This window comes from Helianthus annuus, chromosome 7 (assembly GCF_002127325.2).
Source record: "Helianthus annuus cultivar XRQ/B chromosome 7, HanXRQr2.0-SUNRISE, whole genome shotgun sequence".
NCBI lineage: Eukaryota > Viridiplantae > Streptophyta > Magnoliopsida > Asterales > Asteraceae > Helianthus > Helianthus annuus.
Genome location: NC_035439.2, coordinates 133454018 through 133473972, shown reverse-complemented (window position 1 = coordinate 133473972; position 19955 = coordinate 133454018). Strand labels below are relative to the sequence as shown.

The 19955-nt window shown below is 35.6% G+C and overlaps 1 protein-coding gene and 1 long non-coding RNA gene across 2 annotated transcripts; both read right to left on the bottom strand.

Moving 5' to 3' along the window:
* Positions 1-3403: 3403 nt before the first annotated feature.
* Positions 3404-5732, bottom strand: LOC110868640 (probable monogalactosyldiacylglycerol synthase 3, chloroplastic). Its single transcript, XM_022117868.2, has 5 exons — positions 5631-5732; positions 4847-5071; positions 4348-4410; positions 4086-4159; positions 3404-3814 (listed from the first exon to the last, which is right to left on the bottom strand). The coding sequence occupies exons 2-4, from the start codon at positions 5015-5017 to the stop codon at positions 4130-4132; spliced, it is 264 nt and encodes an 87-aa protein (XP_021973560.1). The 5' UTR covers positions 5018-5071; positions 5631-5732; the 3' UTR covers positions 3404-3814; positions 4086-4129.
* A 513-nt stretch (positions 5733-6245) lies between these two features.
* LOC118480448 lies at positions 6246-19261 on the bottom strand. The gene is made up of 3 exons (XR_004862757.1): positions 19170-19261; positions 6472-6566; positions 6246-6350 (listed from the first exon to the last, which is right to left on the bottom strand). It is a non-coding gene; the product is annotated as an uncharacterized LOC118480448 (long non-coding RNA).
* Positions 19262-19955: the final 694 nt, after the last annotated feature.

Sequence of the window (19955 nt, the reverse complement as noted above, 5' to 3'; positions counted from 1 at the left end):
AAATCTGGGAAGCGTTGAAGACACGGTATGTTGGGGTTGAACGGGTTCGAGAGGCAAAACTTGAGCAACTAGAAAATGAGTTCGAATCCTTGAAGATGAAAGAAACAGAGACAGTTGATTCTTACGCGAGCAGAATAAGTCAGTTGGTTACCAAGGCGGCCAGTTTGGGAACCACCTATGAAAACAGAAAGCTAACCAGAAAGTTATTAGGCTCAGTACCAGCAAAGTATGTTCCAATTGTAGCTTCAATTGAACAATTTGCAGATTTGAAGACCATGACGTTTCAGGAAGCGATCGGTAGATTGAAGACGTTCAAAGACAGGATTAAGGGTATCGAGTCTTTAGCAGAAAATCAAGGTAATCTAATGTTTGCCAATGGTGAGTCATCCTCAAAATCCAAATCCTATGAAAATACGCGTGGGTGTGGGCGAGGCGGTTCAAGTTACCGAGGTAGACGTCAAGACTGGGATGATGAGGGCCAAGATGGAACTCAAAGCCGAGATGGTCAAGATCATGGGTCAAAGCAAACGGGTCAAAGAAGAACCAATGATCGCCAAAAAGGAAGGAAAGATAGATCACAAGTTCAATGTTACCGTTGTGATAAATTTGGTCACTTCGCGTCAGGATGTCCGGATCGTATGAAGAAACAAGATGAAGCTAACTTAGCTAAAAACGATGATTTTGATCCATCATTATTCATGATGAGATGTGATCAAGAGACGGTTTTTCTAAATGAAGAATGGGTGAACCCAAAGCGTTTCGAGACTGAGCCAATGGAGAAAGACACTTGGTATCTCGACAACGGAGCATCGAATCACATGACGGGTAATCGAGCTTATTTCTTTGAACTTAATGAACGTGTCACGGGAAAGGTGAAGTTTGGAGATGGATCTTGTATTGATATACGGGGAAAGGGATCGGTATTACTTGAAGGGAAAACAGGGGAGAAGCGTCTGTTAACCGATGTTTACTACATACCGAGTTTGCAAAGCAATATCATAAGTCTTGGTCAAGCAACGGAAGGTGGATGCGACATTCACATGAAACGTGATTTGCTAACCATTCATGATGATACAGGAAAGCTTATGATGAAGGTGACAAGGACCAAGAACCGTTTGTACAAGATCAACCTCAAGATAGCAAGTTCCGGTACACAAGCTAACATGAATGGAATAAAGAATTTTGTGGGTAGGGATCTACAGAGAGTTGAACTGAAAGATGATACGGCAAGTACGAGTCAGAATCTTCTCAAAGATCCAAGTTTAATGAAGAAACCCAAAATTCAAAGTCCAAAGAAAAATGTTCAAAAATTCAAAGAAAAGGTTAAGCAAGGGATTCAAACCCAAGGAGGTACATTTAATGATCCAAGAAAGCGGGTGTTTGCTCAAGATCGCAGCCGAGTCAATGGTGATGCGAGTTCTTATGACCAAAACGAGTCGTGGAAAAAGGACTAGTCGAGTACAAGGTCGCAAGAATGTTCGAGCTAGAAAGGAGCCGAAAAACACAGTTAGAGATCAAGATGAGTTCTATGAAAATCAAAACAAAGAAGACATTCTAGAGCCTACCTATTTCGAGTCGGAAATTAAGGGGGTGATTGTTGGCGGTAATTCCCGACTCATCACAAGTCGGTGATGTGAAAAGGGTGACAAAAGGAGTTCAAGTCACAAGTCGATGAACTTGAGGGATCAATGTTGACAAGTTGGTCATAATTGGTTAAGTTTCCTAATTAGATTATAATTATATTTGGTAATGTCTTGATCACCAAGTTAGGGTTATATGGTAATGTCTTGGTCACCAAGTTAGGGGTAGCATATATAAACCAAGGTAGGGTTAGACATTATTAAGAGTCAAGAGTCAAGAGAAGATAAACCGAGTTATGGTTTATGAGTTATTGTAATCAAGTTTTTTGAGTTATATTTTCTTGGTTATAATAAAAGTTCATTGGAGAGTTATTCCATTCGTTCTTGTTCTTGTGTTTGATTATTCGATTGGGACTTGATGGTCATCATGTTAAAAGTTGGGGTCTGGGATGATGTTATTAGTTTATGTTTTGTTCCCCATTATCAAACGTTACATTACATAGAAATTATAAAGGCAACTATAGTTACCCTATATTTTGGCAAAGAGAGGTGTAAATGCCAAAACAACTAAACTAATAAATATAAATAAGTCGTCACCTTGAAGCGACCCAGATTTGTGCCGCCCCTAGAAAAAGGTTGTGTTTATTGTTGCGAACAAAAACAATTGCTGATATTGTTTTTCTTATCTTTTATTGCAGGCTGTTCAGACTTCTAGAGGAGGAGATGAGAGAGACATCAGCAATCGACGTTCGTTTCCATCCTAAGCCGCCAAAGAAAGAAGGTGTGACGACACCACCAAGTTAAGCATCAAGTCAACAACAGACTAGTGAATTAGCTCAGATTGGACCTTTAGTAGGTTCGATGGTGTTATCGGATGGGAAAGATAGCCGGGTTTGGGAGCTGGACGGGTCGGGTTGTGTTTTAGTTAGCAGTTTGAAAAAGAGGTTGGAGGTGAGAAATTGTGTGCAGCAAGATACGTCGTTTGTTTGGAACAGTTGCATGCCCAAAAAGGTGTGCATCGTGGAATGGCGAGCGGAGCTGGACCGTCTTTAGACAAGGGCTGCTTTGGTTGCAAGGAACATAAATGTTGACTTCCGACTTTATCCTTTGTGCGCTGATGATATTGAGATTGCGGAGCATTTATTTGTTTCGTGTCATTTCTCGCAAACTGTCTGGCAGGTTATTGCTTTATGGTGTAACATTTTATCCGTCTTTGCGTTCCGTATTAGTGATATTCTGGAGATGCAGAATTATATCCCTAGGTCAAAGAAGAAGAAAGTCCTGAATGTTGTGTTCATTACGGTCTTCAGGTCCATTTGGAAAATGCGAAACGAATCTCTTTTTAGTCGAAAGGCGCCATCAATTACTAAGGTGGTGGAAGAGGTTAAAGTGTTGGGCTTCTTGTGGAGTAGGAACAGGTCACGGACTTTAACTATGACATGGGATGACTAGAGAGCGTTCAATTTGTGTAGTATTGGGTTGTTTTGGTCCTGGGTCTATGTTCTGCTTGATCTCTGGGTTGTAATCTGGTTGTTTTGGTGATTGATTATGAACCTTGGGGTACACTGATTGCAAGCTAGCTTCTTGCTACTTTGCATTCTTGGTTCTAGCAGTGAATAAATTTGTTGGACTTAAAAAAAGGTTAGTTAAAATTTTTATTATATATGCCCTACTGATCACTTTCTTAGTCCCGGAACACCAAAGGTGGCATTTTTTAGCATTCATTGTTTTACTTGAGATATTTTACAATCTTGATAATGATACTTATATATGATTTATGAGTTGTAATGTAGAACGTACATGATATCACACCAAAAACGACCTGGTTGAACGCGTCGCAACGCGACGCTATTTATAAAACTAGTTAAATTAATACATAACCACATAACTTACAATTTGCCACACAGGCTTTTCCCAAGCTCAAAAAATGGTAGGTAATCAAAGCATATTCTACAAATTACATATACATCTTACTAAATTAAGTTGGTAAACGATGATGTTAAAACATACGGTACGTAAGCGAGGGGCCCACGTTGACCCGCCAAGTCATGAATGTCTCTCACGATGTCAAACACAGCCTCTGGTTGAACCAACTTCAGGCTGTTTTCAGACATTTTCTTGAGCTCATCTGAGTTGGTGCTGAACCATCCAGCCACTATCTGGGCTGTTTCTTTTGGGCTTCGGGTGAACACACCCGCCCCATTGCCCACCACGTATGGGACGTTTCCTTTTTCCTGTTGGTCCAAAATGAAGCAAGTCAATTTAGGTTATTCTTTTTACTAACGGGTCAGGTAAAAGGTTAATTTTGGTTAAACTGGAAACCGGTTTAACGGGTTGAGCGAGTCAAACATCACCTAAAGTGCATAAAACCTCCTCCTAAGTTTATTTACATTAATCATATTGAAAACATTAATTATATGAGAAACTGTTTTGACCCGTTACCCAACCCACCAGACTTGCTCATAGAAAATTGTAAAAAAACATACAGAAGTGGAATTTACATACTTGTCCTGTAATATAGTCGTTGAGGATGATTGGAAGCCCCCTGATCAACGCCTCAGCAATCGTCCCATGCCCGCCTACAAAATCCGATGAGATTAATCAATACCTAGAAAGCTTTTGAAATTAAAATCCAACAAAGATATACTTGAAAAGATGTAAATTTCTAGAGAGCCCTTTTGCGTATTTAATAACCCAAAAAATCATATTTTAAAAGCTGGTATTCATAAACTGATAAAGCCGAATGTAGGATTTGACTAGATCATACCTTGGTTATAATGCAGTCACAAACACCCATCCATTTCTGCATCTGTGTCTCAAATCCTCTAACCTATAATAAAAAACTGCAAACCACACGTATGTTTTTTGCTTTAAATTCAAGATTTAAAGGTGGCAAATGGGCGGATCAGATAACGGGTCAAAATTTGCCCTTTTTGTATTTATGGAAATGGGTCGGCTTGGGTTGGTCGACACACTTTTTGCCCAACTTTTTCTATGTTCATACAAAAAATAAGTGTGTCAAGTATATGGTACAATACAATTACAAAATGAATACTATTTAAAATGATTCTATAATTTATTAAAATAAAATGAGTTAGGGGTTTATGGATTAAAAATATGCATTTTCGCAATTTTACTGTTTACTTGTTTCCTTTGGAATTTACTTGTTTGAACCCTTACAAACAAATTTAACCGGAATCGACCCATTCATATGTAAACGGGTCAACATTGCTACATACTTCTAGCAAAACAAAAATCTTCTTTACCTTGACAGGAATCTTCCACTCTAAAGACTCGAGGGAAGAAGCTAAAGCTTTGTTTCGACCGCATATTACTACCATTTGTCCAAACGGTTTCCCAGTTTCTTTATCGAGTAAAGATTCTGCAAGAGCCTTTGCAGTTTTCTTCATCGGGCCGATTCCTTCACCACCTCCCATCAACAAGACCACAGGCAATACCGGATCCAGATCTAGCTCTACTCGTAAGGCATCCTGTAAGAACCACGCGGTGTATGTTCAGTAAAGCTGATAATAACTCTTATTATTTTTATATCAGTACCCATGCCTGCTAATGTAAGTTAAAGGACTTTGTGCATCTTCTTTCACTAAAATTTCCGTACTGTCCATATCAGGTGTGTAAGTTTGACCCGTTTCCTTTTAAGCTAAACTTTTGATTTGGCCCATTTGACTCGATATAGGCCAATTCTAAGTAACTGGGTCGAATAAAAAACTCAATTAATCGCTCAGAAACAAAAGTAATACAACTAATCAGAGGCGTGGTAGTAAAAAAAACTCTATCGCTCAGAAACACAACACAATTAATCAACAATACTATTTCACTGTTCTAATTTTCTACATGTAAGTAAATGGCACACCAGCCAACTTAAATAAAGTTGAAGCAAGTACAAACTGTGAATCAAATGGGTCACCTTTTCATTTACAATTCATAAGCACAATGAGATCCAACCTAATCCATACCTAAGGATATGAACGCCATAAACAGGGTATTACAGTCTTATGAGTCTTTGATGAGACATTATCATGAACTTACATAATATGCAGCCCAATGACAGACCTCATGCTTCAATTCAGAATCCAGTTTCTTGAGCAATCCGGAAAAGTAGAGGAGGAGAGCAGGCGGAAAATGCGGATGTCACTTCACTCACATCACCCTGGTCGTTCTCCGGAACCCTAGTCTCGTCCCAAAATTTCAATCAATAAACAAGAACACAAAACGAAATAAAGAAGCATTTCTTGAATTTATACACAACACTATAGAATCAAATTAAACCATTTTACACACCTCATAATCAACACCAACCAACAAAACATGAAAAACTTACATAGGATTTCATGTTACCAAGCTCTCGCTCGCGTTTCTGCATAAGCTGCCTTTGAAGGGCTTGGTTTTCTTCCGACATTCTGATCCTCCTGGCTCGAACCTGAGACTGCACACGGGCTAGAGTCTGCATACATCTTAAAGTGGTTATTGCTTGTCGTTTGACCGATTGACTTTGAAGCCATGATTTCTTAGAAGCAGTTTTCTAAGGTGGTTTCTATATTAAAACATTAGACATAAACAAGTGTTATAATCACATTGGCATTTCGTCGAACGCATGGTGTGCACAAAATAAACAACAAAATTGATAAAAAAAAAAAGAAACACCTTTTATTCTGTATTTTCCTTTGAATCATTACTATAGACAAATGCCTTCCTCACTGCAGAAAACCATCCACCCCCTTTCTTCCCCATTAACTCTTCCAATCATCTCTGAAAAAATTAGTTAATTTCAAAAATTTTAAAATCCCAATCGAGATCAAAACAGAAACAGAGAGACCCATGAATTCAATACGGAGAATATGATCAATTAACGTAGATTAAAGCGAAATACCTGAACAGAAAAACAGAATTTGCAATCTTTGTCTCGAAGCAATTCTTGTTGAAAAGATTATTAGAGGCAGAGAAACCAGAGTGGGGGGTTGATACCTGAAGAATGATGATCCAAAGTTTACGACGAAGCTTTATGCATGCATGAGGAGCCTTGTTATTGATATGGGTAAAAGGTCAGTGGTTTAAAGGGCAGTGGATGGAAAGGTCTGTCACGTGGATCAATAAATAGGGGATTAGTTAGCAGTGGATGGGCAACAGGGGTTATTCACAGCAGTGGATTGGGTTAGAGAACGACAGGGGTTAGCTGACAGTGGTTTAGCCAACAGGGGTTGGTTAGCAACAGAGGTTGTTAGTTAGTTAGGAAGTTACAGGGGTAGTTAATGAACAGTTGTAAAGTTGTTAGGAGTTGGGTATAAAAGAGATATGTTGTAATAGAATAGGGCATCTTGAAAATAATAACAAACTCTTCTTAGTCTCTCTATCTCTCAACTGCCATTAACGACCTTTCGAAGCTCATTCTTCCATTGAATTTCCTGAACGTTAATAGGACTTGACCATTGTTGATTCAATCTCAAGTCCATTCTATTTCAATCCTTATCATTGGTATCAGAGCTGTCTATCCTTGGACACTCTCGATTCAATTCAATTTTGAGCCCTAATTCGATCAATTAGGGAAAATTTGCAAACGTTCAATTTCAATTTCTGAATTCGGTCATTGTTTCGATCGAATTCCTTCAATTGTTGTTCGTTCAGTTCAATTTCCAATTGATCTTTGTTCAGATCAATTCCACGACCAAAATGACAAAGAGACACGGTCATAATGATACTGATGATGCTGAAAGCAGTCAGCAGATGAATAATCGAATCGAGGAAAACACAAAAGCATTAGAAGAAGTGAGGAACATGGTGACCGGATTATCTTTACAGTTGACCCAGATGGTCAATAACCAAGGTAATGACAGAGATTATCAAAGGCAGGGACCGCAACATGAAGGAGAAGGGTTCAATTTTGCAGCAAGATTGACCAAAATTGAATTCCCTCGGTTTAAAGGAGATGATCTTACTTCATGGTTGTTTAAGGTGGAGCAGTTCTTCCAACTTGATAAAGTTTCTGATGCAACGAAGGTTAGGTTGGCGGTTATTCATTTTGAAGAAAAAGCATTACAGTGGTATCAATCTCTTACTAGCCAGAGGGTTGAAGGTGAAGTATTGTCATGGACGGAATTGGTGGATGCCTTGAAAGTCAGATTTGGGGAATTGTTTGATGACCCTGTGACCGATTTAAAGAATTTGAAACAGATTAATTCAGTACCGGAGTATCATGATAAGTTTGATGCTATCATAAGCCGACTTCAGTTACCTACTGAATATGCATTAAGTTGTTTTCTTGCTGGCCTGGAAGAGGAGATACAGTTGCAGGTAAGAATGTTTAACCCAAAAAACATTCAAGAGGCTTTTTGTTTGGCAAAATTACAAGAAGCAACCATCAAGGCCAAAAGAAGCAGGTTTGGCTCTAAAAATTCTGTTCTGACTAATACAGTTGCTACCAAACAGATACTACCTTATGCAAGGTCAGTTAGTATGGATAATGTAACGCCTCGCGTTTTTGAACTTTCTATTTATAGCTTGTTGACTTGTACTTTCCTATTTTAGACAATTGTACTCTCGTTTATTCCCAAATTTCATTCCGAGACTTGAATCCTAATGAAAAATGCATGATTTGGTTCATATTTGTGTTTATATGCTATGTTATGTTATTACACGTTGAAACACGTTGAAACTATGTTAAGCATGTAAAAACAGTGAAATTCCATCTAAATCTCAGCTCTTAAATTCATCGTTGCCAAGAGATTACCCTAAACCGTATGAAAATTGGGAATTCGTACGTTAATTCGGTTGAAATATCAAAATTTGGGTTAAAATAATTTTATACTATTTTATTAGTATTTTAAATAAATAAATTAATAATTAAAATTAAATAAATAAATAAATAAATATTAAAAACTGAAATTTTTTTGATTTTTAAGTATTTTTGGTTAGTTAATCTAACCCCGTTAGTGAAAACCCGGTTAAACGAGCCTAACCAGGTTAAGTATATTAAAGGGCAGCACTAACTGAGTCAGAAAACTCAGTTAGTGACTAACCCAGTTAGACTAAAGCTATTATTAAAAAAAAAAAAATGGGATCTTATGCGCGCAACAGGGATCGAACAGGTGACCTCTCATTCAACAAACGACTCACTAACCACTCGGCCGGGCATGCCACATCCGAAGGAATTAGGAAACATATAAATCTTAACCGTTAAGTTCGCTGAACCATATTTAAATTAACCGCCCAAAAACATAACGCGGTTCCGGCCAAACTTTCCTTCTTTTCTTCTTCAATTCCGGCCTTAACTTACTCGGTTACCATTTATTCCACACCTTCCATTTTTCCGACCACCCGACTCCCCTATAAAAACCCGACAACCCCCATTCGGAAACCGCACACCCATCCCTCCTTGTTCGAACATCACACATCTTCACCTCGGTTCCTTGTTAACGACCCACCGGAGGGACCTGAAGTCGCCGGAATTCTCAGACGTCGCCGGGAACACCTCCTCGCCGGAACTCCGCCGCCGGAGCACCTCCGTCGACCACCGAACACCACCGTGGTAACCGTTTCCTTTATTTACAGTTTCGTCCTTTTTTTTATTTTTATTTTCATGTTTCAGTTTTATATTATTATTATTATTATTATCATATTATTATTATTATGATTGTTATTATTATTATTATTATTATTATTATTATTATTATTATTATTATTATTAATATTATTATATTCTAAATCAGATTTATTTATTATAAATGTTAACTATTATTATCAAAACAGATTATTAATATAAATATTATTATTAAAAACAGAATTATATGTATTATATAAAACAGTTTTATTCATATAATTTATAAAAACAGATTTATATAATTGTTAACATTATTAAAACAGATTTACTTATAAAAACAGAATTATTTATATTATATAAAACAGTTTTATTTATATAGTTATAACTAATAAAACAGATTTATTTTTATATTTTAAATCTGAAATAAATTATTAAAACAGAATCTATATTAATTATTTTAAATCAGAATTTGTATTATTTATTTCAGAATTTATATTATTATTAAAATCAGAATTTAAAACAGAAATATTATTTCAAAATAATATTCAGAATTTATATTTTATATTTTTAATCAGAAATTGTTTATTTAAATCAGAATTTTTATTTAAATCTGAATTATTATTTAATTTCTAATTAAATCAGAATTTTTATTTAAAATTTACAATTAGAAATGTTATTCAGAATTTATATCTTTATTTTCATTAAATTAGAATTATTATTTTATAATAATTAGAATTATCATGTTATATATATATATATATATATATATATACACATATCATAATTACTATTTATTTAATTCAACAATTTAGTAATAACATTTATATCATTTTGATAAAATCAGTAATATTATTATAATCAGTAATAATTGTGAATTACTTATAAATTGTCATTTATTTTTATACAAAATATATAAAATAAGGCATATTGTTATTAGATATTTTAGAAATGTTATTTTGCCTTGTTATTTTAAACAACCCCCAAATTCCCAAATATTAATCAAATCCTCAAAATTAATAGGGTAATTCTCTTGTGCACATCCTCTTGGGAAATTCCCTGATTCTTAATCATTCCAAGAAATACGCAACGCAACCTAAGGTGAGTATACATGACCCATTTTCTATTTTCCACTTTTGGGTGTAATATGTATTCTATATCAAACATCACAATCACATCAAACATTTTATGCACACTCTATCCTTACCCTATGTGATACATTTTAATCATGTTAGACATGTTATGCTAATGTAAACATTCATGACTATGTGTTCATTAACTTCGTACAAGCCTCCCCTAACAATGGTAGCGCTATAGGTTGAGAAACGCCCCTCCTGTTCTATGAGCAGGTATTGTTAGGTTAAACTATGTCAACATACTCAAACTCGTTTGGGTACACTTTAATTGCGTTAAACTTTGGTTTGGGCACATAGAGTAACATCGTTTCGAGTATATACTGTTAACATGATATTGTATTTCACATTTGGATATGAGCAAACATTTTAAATACGTACTATGCTATGTATGAAAACTTGTATACTCGCCAACATGTTTTTGTTGATTTTATTTTAATACATATTGCAGGTGGAATGATCAAGAAAACAAGAATCAAGCTAGGATGGACATTAGAAACCCACTTAGCATTTTTGATTATTGTCGAATGATATGTTTATTTATTTGGAACTATGTACCCTACTTTAGAATTTAATAAAATGATTAAATTTATATTGTCACATTTAGTGTTATGTTGTTTTGAGCAATTTGTACGTCTCATCCCGATGTTTCCGCCATCGGTTGGGGTGTGACAGATTGGTATCAGAGCCATAACTATAGGGAATTAGGTAGGATTGCCTTACTTGTCCCTAGTCTATAGTAGGAGTACTCTGATACCAGATTGGTATCAGAGCCATAACTATAGGGAATTAGGAATGCCTTGCCTAGTCTATAGTTTAGGAGCTTTCTCACTATGTGTTGCTTAAAACAACTTCCTTTCTATCTTCTTTGCTTCCCTCTACTTACTTTTGGACTCTTAATATACATGCCTTTCCTAAGGCTAACACAATACACACTTGGAGGCTTTGAAGACACTCTTACAACACAATCGAAATGATTCAACAAGATAGGGGTGATTCCCACACTTGGTGATGATTTTCACTCAGCTATACTTTGATTTTACACGAAATCTACCCTCAAGTTAGGAGTGATATCCAAACCTTGATGGGAGTTTTCCATTTCATACTCTAGTGGACCCTTATCTTAGGATAAGTACCACCCACATTAGGGTACGATGTTATCAAGTTAGAGGTGAAACTCGCATCTTGTTTAAGTAGTCCCACTCCTCGATTTTCACTCTCGCCAAAGTTTCGATTTCCCAATCGATTAAGGATGTGTAGTAACTGGAAGGGTTAGGTACCGGTAGTCGGGACGTCCTGTCTAGGTTTGGCATTCGTATAAATCCATTAAGGACCCGTTGCCTACCTGGGGACCAGCGATGAGAGTACCTATACCTATAGGCCAAAGCACGTTTCCTTAATTCGAGAAGGTCTTCGATTCACTTTGAAGTGTCATACGTTACGTTCCGTGACAATCCATATTTTACGTTAAATCTCTTTTATGTCATCTCAATTATTATGTGTTTTACGTTTGAGCGTTTCATTCATTTCTAGCTAGGAGACACATTTCGCACTGTTGTCGAAACCCAAAATAAATAATGATACCCTCTCGTGAACAAATTAAATTTATTATGCTTTCATTATACATATTGCACTATGTGAAAATCTATGACATTTCATTCATTTTATTCTATGTGAACAATAATGTGAAAGACAATGTGCTATGTGATGCATTCATGAAACCAATTTTCCTAAATAAAAATCCTATGATCAAAGTCTCATTTTATAAACCTTTAGATATAATCTTTTCAAAAGTTTCATCTTGATTTCGAGGACGAAATCTCCTAAAGTAGGGGAGACTGTAACGCCTCGCGTTTTTGAACTTTCTATTTATAGCTTGTTGACTTGTACTTTCCTATTTTAGACAATTGTACTCTCGTTTATTCCCAAATTTCATTCCGAGACTTGAATCCTAATGAAAAATGCATGATTTGGTTCATATTTGTGTTTATATGCTATGTTATGTTATTACACGTTGAAACACGTTGAAACTATGTTAAGCATGTAAAAACAGTGAAATTCCATCTAAATCTCAGCTCTTAAATTCATCGTTGCCAAGAGATTACCCTAAACCGTACGAAAATTGGGAATTCGTACGTTAATTCGGTTGAAATATCAAAATTTGGGTTAAAATGATTTTATACTATTTTATTAGTATTTTAAATAAATAAATTAATAATTAAAATTAAATAAATAAATAAATAAATATTAAAAACTGAATTTTTTTTGATTTTTAAGTATTTTTGGTTAGTTAATCTAACCCCGTTAGTGAAAACCCGGTTAAACGAGCCTAACCAGGTTAAGTATATTAAAGGGCAGCACTAACTGAGTCAGAAAACTCAGTTAGTGACTAACCCAGTTAGACTAAAGCTATTATTAAAAAAAATGGGATCTTATGCGCGCAACAGGGATCGAACCGGTGACCTCTCACTCAACAAACGACTCACTAACCACTCGGCCGGGCATGCCACATCCGAAGGAATTAGGAAACACATAAATCTTAACCGTTAAGTTCGCTGAACCATATTTAAATTAACCGCCCATAAACATAACGCGGTTCCGGCCAAACTTTCCTTCTTTTCTTCTTCAATTCCGGCCTTAACTTACTCGGTTACCATTTATTCCACACCTTCCATTTTTCCGACCACCCGACTCCCCTATAAAAACCCGACAACCCCCATTCGGAAACCGCACACCCATCCCTCCTTGTTCGAACATCACCCATCTTCACCTCGGTTCCTTGTTACCGACCCACCGGAGGGACCTGAAGTCGCCGGAATTCTCAGACGTCGCCGGGAACACCTCCTCGCCGGAACTCCGCCGCCGGAGCACCTCCGTCGACCACCGAACACCACCGTGGTAACCGTTTCCTTTATTTACAGTTTCGTCCTTTTTTTATTTTTATTTTCATGTTTCAGTTTTATATTATTATAATTATTATTATTATTATTATTATTATCATATTATTATTATGATTATTATTATTATTATTATTATTATTATTAATATTATTATATTCTAAATCAGATTTATTTATTATAAATGTTAACTATTATTATCAAAACAGATTATTAATATAAATATTATTATTAAAAACAGAATTATATGTATTATATTATATAAAACAGTTTTATTCATATAATTTATAAAAACAGATTTATATAATTGTTAACATTATTAAAACAGATTTACTTATAAAAACAGAATTATTTATATTATATAAAACAGTTTTATTTATATAGTTATAACTAATAAAACAGATTTATTTTTATATTTTAAATCTGAAATAAATTATTAAAACAGAATCTATATTAATTATTTTAAATCAGAATTTGTATTATTTATTTCAGAATTTATATTATTATTAAAATCAAAATTTAAAACAGAAATATTATTTCAAAATAATATTCAGAATTTATATTTTATATTTTTAATCAGAAATTGTTTATTTAAATCAGAATTTTTATTTAAATCTGAATTATTATTTAATTTCTAATTAAATCAGAATTTTTATTTAAAATTTACAATTAGAAATGTTATTCAGAATTTATATCTTTATTTTCATTAAATTAGAATTATTATTTTATAATATTTAGAATTATCATGTTATATATATATATATATCATAATTACTATTTATTTAATTCAACAATTTAGTAATAACATTTATATCATTTTGATAAAATCAGTAATATTATTATAATCAGTAATAATTGTGAATTACTTATAAATTGTCATTTATTTTTATACAAAATATATAAAATAAGGCATATTGTTATTAGATATTTTAGAAATGTTATTTTGCCTTGTTATTTTAAACAACCCCCAAATTCCCAAATATTAATCAAATCCTCAAAATTAATAGGGTAATTCTCTTGTGCACATCCTCTTGGGAAATTCCCTGATTCTTAATCATTCCAAGAAATACGCAACGCAACCTAAGGTGAGTATACATGACCCATTTTCTATTTTCCACTTTTGGGTGTAATATGTATTCTATATCAAACATCACAATCACATCAAACATTTTATGCACACTCTATCCTTACCCTATGTGATACATTTTAATCATGTTAGACATGTTATGCTAATGTAAACATTCATGACTATGTGTTCATTAACTTCGTACAAGCCTCCCCTAACAATGGTAGCGCTATAGGTTGAGAAACGCCCCTCCTGTTCTATGAGCAGGTATTGTTAGGTTAAACTATGTCAACATACTCAAACTCGTTTGGGTACACTTTAATTGCGTTAAACTTTGGTTTGGGCACATAGAGTAACATCGTTTCGAGTATATACTGTTAACATGATATTGTATTTCACATTTGGATATGAGCAAACATTTTAAATACGTACTATGCTATGTATGAAAACTTGTATACTCGCCAACATGTTTTTGTTGATTTTATTTTAATACATATTGCAGGTGGAATGATCAAGAAAACAAGAATCAAGCTAGGATGGACATTAGAAACCCACTTAGCATTTTTGATTATTGTCGAATGATATGTTTATTTATTTGGAACTATGTACCCTACTTTAGAATTTAATAAAATGATTAAATTTATATTGTCACATTTAGTGTTATGTTGTTTTGAGCAATTTGTACGTCTCATCCCGATGTTTCCGCCATCGGTTGGGGTGTGACAGATAATAAGAAGAATGTAATTAGAAAAACTTTAACTAGGAGTGAAATGGATGAGAGAAGGTCAAAAGGGTTATGTTTTAACTGTGATGAAAAGTAATCTAAAGAGCATGTGTGTAGGGGTAATAAGAGACCACAGTTGTATCATATAGAAGTAGAATGGGTAGAGGATGAGAGTGTTGATGAAGAAATAGAGGAAGAAGTGTTGGAATGTGCTCAAATTTCAGTAAATACTGTAGAAGGGAATGACATGTATAAGTCCATTAGAGTTAAGGGACATTTTGGTAAAATTGAGTTGCAAATATTGATGGATACGGGAAGTTCTCACAATTTCTTGGATTATAAGTTGGCCAAACAGTTGGGTTGTAGGGTGGTAAAAGGTCCAACCATGTTGGTTAAGGTAGCTAATGGTCATGACGAAGTATGTGATATGATGGTTAAAGACTTCCAATGGGTTATGAAGGGCATTCGGTTTGAAGCTGATGTATATGTGATGCCTTTAGGGGGTTGTGACTTGGTATTGGGAGTACAATGGTTCACTACTTTGGGAAGCATTAAAATGGATTATAAAGAAAGAACTGTTGCATTCAAATTCAAAGGGCAAAAAGTGGTATTAAGAGGGCAATATGGGAAAAAGCTGACTCAATTCAGTAAGGGTAGCTTGAAGAAGATAGAAATGCAAAGAGGGGAATTAGCTTTAGTGCAAGTATGTGCTATTGAGGGATGTAACACCAGTACCACGGTGGTATTACAAAAGGCTGAAAAATCTGTAGAACAACAACAACAACAGTTACAACAGTTGTTAGAAAGTTTTGATGATGTCTTTCAAGATTTGAAGTCTTTACCACCTTCTAGGGGTCAATTTGATCATAGAATTCCCTTGAAACATGGAACTATCCGTCAATACAAAAGGATGTTATTGAGAAGATGACAAATGAGTTGCTGGAGCAGGGGGTTATCAGAACCAGTTTCAGCTCTTTTGCTTCACCGGTAGTTTTGGTCAAGAAAAAAGATAATACGTGGAGGATGTGTATTGATTATAGAAAGCTAAATCAAGCCACCATTCCTGATCGATTTCCTATTCCCTTAGTGGAAGACTTAATGGATGAGTTATTTGGCACCAAGTTCTTTTCTAAATTGGACTTGAAATCAGGATACTATCAGATTCGAATGGGTGAAGAGGATATTCATAAAACAGCATTCAAAACTCATAATGGCCACTTTGAATTTTTGGTAATGCCATTCGGCCTTACCAACGCTCCATCCACATTTCAAGGGTTAATGAATCATGTTTTTAAACCATATTTACGAAAATATGTGTTAGTTTTTTTTGATGACATACTGGTTTATAGCCCATGTTGGCAGTCGTATTTATCTCATTTGGAAGATGTTTTGGGGGGTTTTGAGACAACACAAATTGGTAGCAAAGAAGAGTAAATGTGAGTTTGGTGCAACCGAGTTAGAATATTTGGGGCCTATTATTTCTCAAGAAGGTGTGGCAACGGATCCTGCTAAAGTTTCAGCTATTCAACAGTGGCCAGTTCCAAAGAATATCAAGGAGTTAAGAGGGTTTTTGGGGTTGACTGGATATTACCGAAGGTTTGTGAAGGATTATGGAAGCATCACTAAGCCTTTGACTCAATTGCTAAAAAAAGATTCTTTTTTGTTGGTCTGGCACATCCCAACAAGCATTTGAACAGCTGAAAACAAGCATGAGTCGACCTCCAGTCTTGGCTTTACCTGATTTCAATGATACTTTCATAGTGGAAACTGATGCTTCGGGGTATGGTATTGGAGCAGTACTTATGCAGAAAGGGCAGCCATACCTAGCTCATAATCATTTTGTGATTAAGACTGATCAACATAGTCTTAAATATTTGTTGGATAGTAAGATCTCAACTCCTTTTCAACAAAAGTGGTTGGCCAAGTTGATGGGATTTAGTTTTGACATTGTGTATAAAAAGGGAGTCGATAATAAAGTGGCAGATGCATTATCAAGGGTGACCCATGGGGAAGTTTTGCAAATGGCTGCTTCTTCGGTTCACACTGATATATGGGCTGCCATAAGGGAAGGGTGGAATCAAGATTTGGAATTAGTAAAAATTATCCAAGATTTGCAGCATGATCCTTTAACCCATAGTCAGTATAGTTGGAAAAACAATGAACTGAGAAGAAGGGGTAAATTGGTCATTGGTAATGTGTCCACTTTAAAGCAGCAGATACTTAAATGGATGCATGATTCGGTGCAAGGGGGTCATTCGGGGGTACATGCCACGGTAAATAGAGTAAACAGGTTGTTTTACTGGCCAAAGTTAAAGGCAGACGTGATGGATTATATTAAGAACTGTGTTGTATGTCAGCAGTGCAAAGCAGAGACAGTTGCTTATCCGGGTATGTTGCAACCTCTGCCTATTCCTAAAGGTGTATGGGAAGATATTGCTATGGACTTCATTGAAGGCTTGCCAAAATCTGCTAACAAGGAAGTCATTTGGGTAGTGGTTGACAGGTTAAGTAAAGGAGCACACTTCGTATCCTTGCAGCATCCTTTTACAGCAGTGGATGTAGCTCAGTTATATTTGGATCACATTTATCATTTACATGGCCCTCCTAAATCAATAGTTTCTGACCGAGACAAAGTGTTTGTAAGCACATTTTGGAAGGAATTATTGGCTTTACAAGGAATTGAACAGAAAATGTCGAGTTCTTATCATCCACAAACGGATGGTCAGACAGAAGTTTTAAACAGATGCTTGGAGAATTATTTGAGGTGTATGTGTTTTGAGAAACCGAAGGATTGGTCGATGTGGTTACCATTAGCCGAGTATTGGTATAACACTTCTTATCATTCAGCTATTAAATACACTCCATTCGAAGTGATTTATGGTCAACCACCACCTATTCATTTGCCTTATCTGCCGGGTGAGAGCAATGTAGAAGCAATAGACAGAAGCTTAAGTACCAGAGAGGAAGTTATCAAGATTCTCAAAGTTAGTTTGGGCCAGGCACAACAGAGAATGAAGCAGTTAGCCGATACACATAGAACAGAAAGGTGTTTTAAGGTTGGAGATTGGGTTTATTTGAAATTACAACCGTATAGACAGCAATCGGTAGTTCAAAGAAGTAGTCAGAAGTTGTCCGCCAAATACTTTGGGCCTTACTTAGTTTTGGCAAGGGTTGGAGAAGTAGCTTACACACTGCAATTACCGGAAGGGTCTTCTGTTCATCCTACGGTGCATGTGTCAATGCTTAAAAAGTATTATGGTCCTGAGCCCATTTCTTCTTCAGAGGTTACTAAAGAAATTTTGCAAACAATTGAGAAACAGCCTGAAAGTGTGGTGGATACTAAGATTCTTAAAAAGTTCAATCGAATGGTAGTACAGTGGCTGATTAAGTGGAAACATAGGGGTGTAGAGGATGCAACGTGGGAGGATGCTAAAGTACTAATGCAAAAGTTCCCAAATTTTGATCCTTGGGGTCAAGGATCAGGTTATCAGGGGGGTATTGATATGGGTAAAAGGTCAGTGGTTTAAAGGGCAGTGGATGGAAAGGTCTGTCACGAGTCAGTGGATCAATAAATAGGGGATTAGTTAGCAGTGGATGGGCAACATGGGTTATTCACAGCAGTGGATTGGGTTAGAGAACGACAGGGGTTAGCTGACAGTGGTTTAGCCAACAGGGGTTGGTTAGCAACAGAGGTTGTTAGTTAGTTAGGAAGTTACAGGGGTAGTTAATGAACAGTTGTAAAGTTGTTAGGTGTTGGGTATAAAAGAGATATGTAGTAATAGAATAGGGCATCTTGAAAATAATAACAAACTCTTCTTAGTCTCTCTATCTCTCAACTGCCATTAACGACCTTTCGAAGCTCATTCTTCCATTGAGTTTCCTGAACGTTAATAGGACTTGACCATTGTTGATTCAATCTCAAGTCCATTCTATTTCAATCCTTATCAGTTATTTTTTAGTCTTTGTTTTTAGTCAAATAAAGTATTGGTAGCTTTGTTAGTCAAATAAAGTAACGGTAGCTTTGTTAGGCTTTACCGGTTCTTCCGGTGATCCTAGTCTATAGGATTAGTTGAGCTTTTTCTATTCTTTTTCTGTTATAAATAAGCTCCTAGGTGATTCATGTAAATCATCTCAAAAAACCCTAGTATTCTAATAGAGAAAAGCTTCCTGTTCTTGCTATTATTACTATCATATCTTGTGCTCTATACCAACAATACCTAACGGCGAAAGAAGAAAACCCCTTTGTAATCGGTGCCGTTGTAGACCGGCGATGATGACGGTGAGAGAAATAGCAGGGAACAGAGCAACCGCACCTAGAAAAGCGACAAGGAGTCCTTTGCCGGAGAATTAGAGGAGGAGAGCAGGCGGAAAATGCGGATGTCACTTCACTCACATCACCCTGGTCGTTATTCGGAACCCTGGTCTCGTCGTCGTGTCCTGAGTAACAGAGGGTCACCGGATAATGTAGCCGGCGACTGTGCACTCTCTCTCCAAGCCCCTCTCCCCTCGATTATCTTTCTGGAGATTTATTCTGTCTCTTATCATGAATTGAAAAACATGATTGAAGGAGCTGAATGGATTAGAAACCGATGCATTCAATAGGAATGCTGAAATCCCACAATTAACCGTCTTAAAATTTTGGATGAAACTCCTCTAAAATGACTTACACATCCTTGTACATGGTGCTTTATAACTTGTAAACATGATAAAATTACAATATTGTACATCACTTCTCCTTTTTAATATTTTTAATATATTATAGATAAAATAACAATATTAATCGAACCAATTTTAAAAGCATCATTTATCATTTTATTATTTTTATAAATTATATATATTTGCCAACAAGTTATGTTATATTTTTTTATAAATAGAAATATTAGTTGTCATTTATTTTATTTTATAAATTGAAAGGATTGCTACCAAGATGTGATCGAATTTGTAACGAAATTAACTTAAATCTACTCACGTCCAAAGTCGATGGTGAACTGAATTAACCGAAT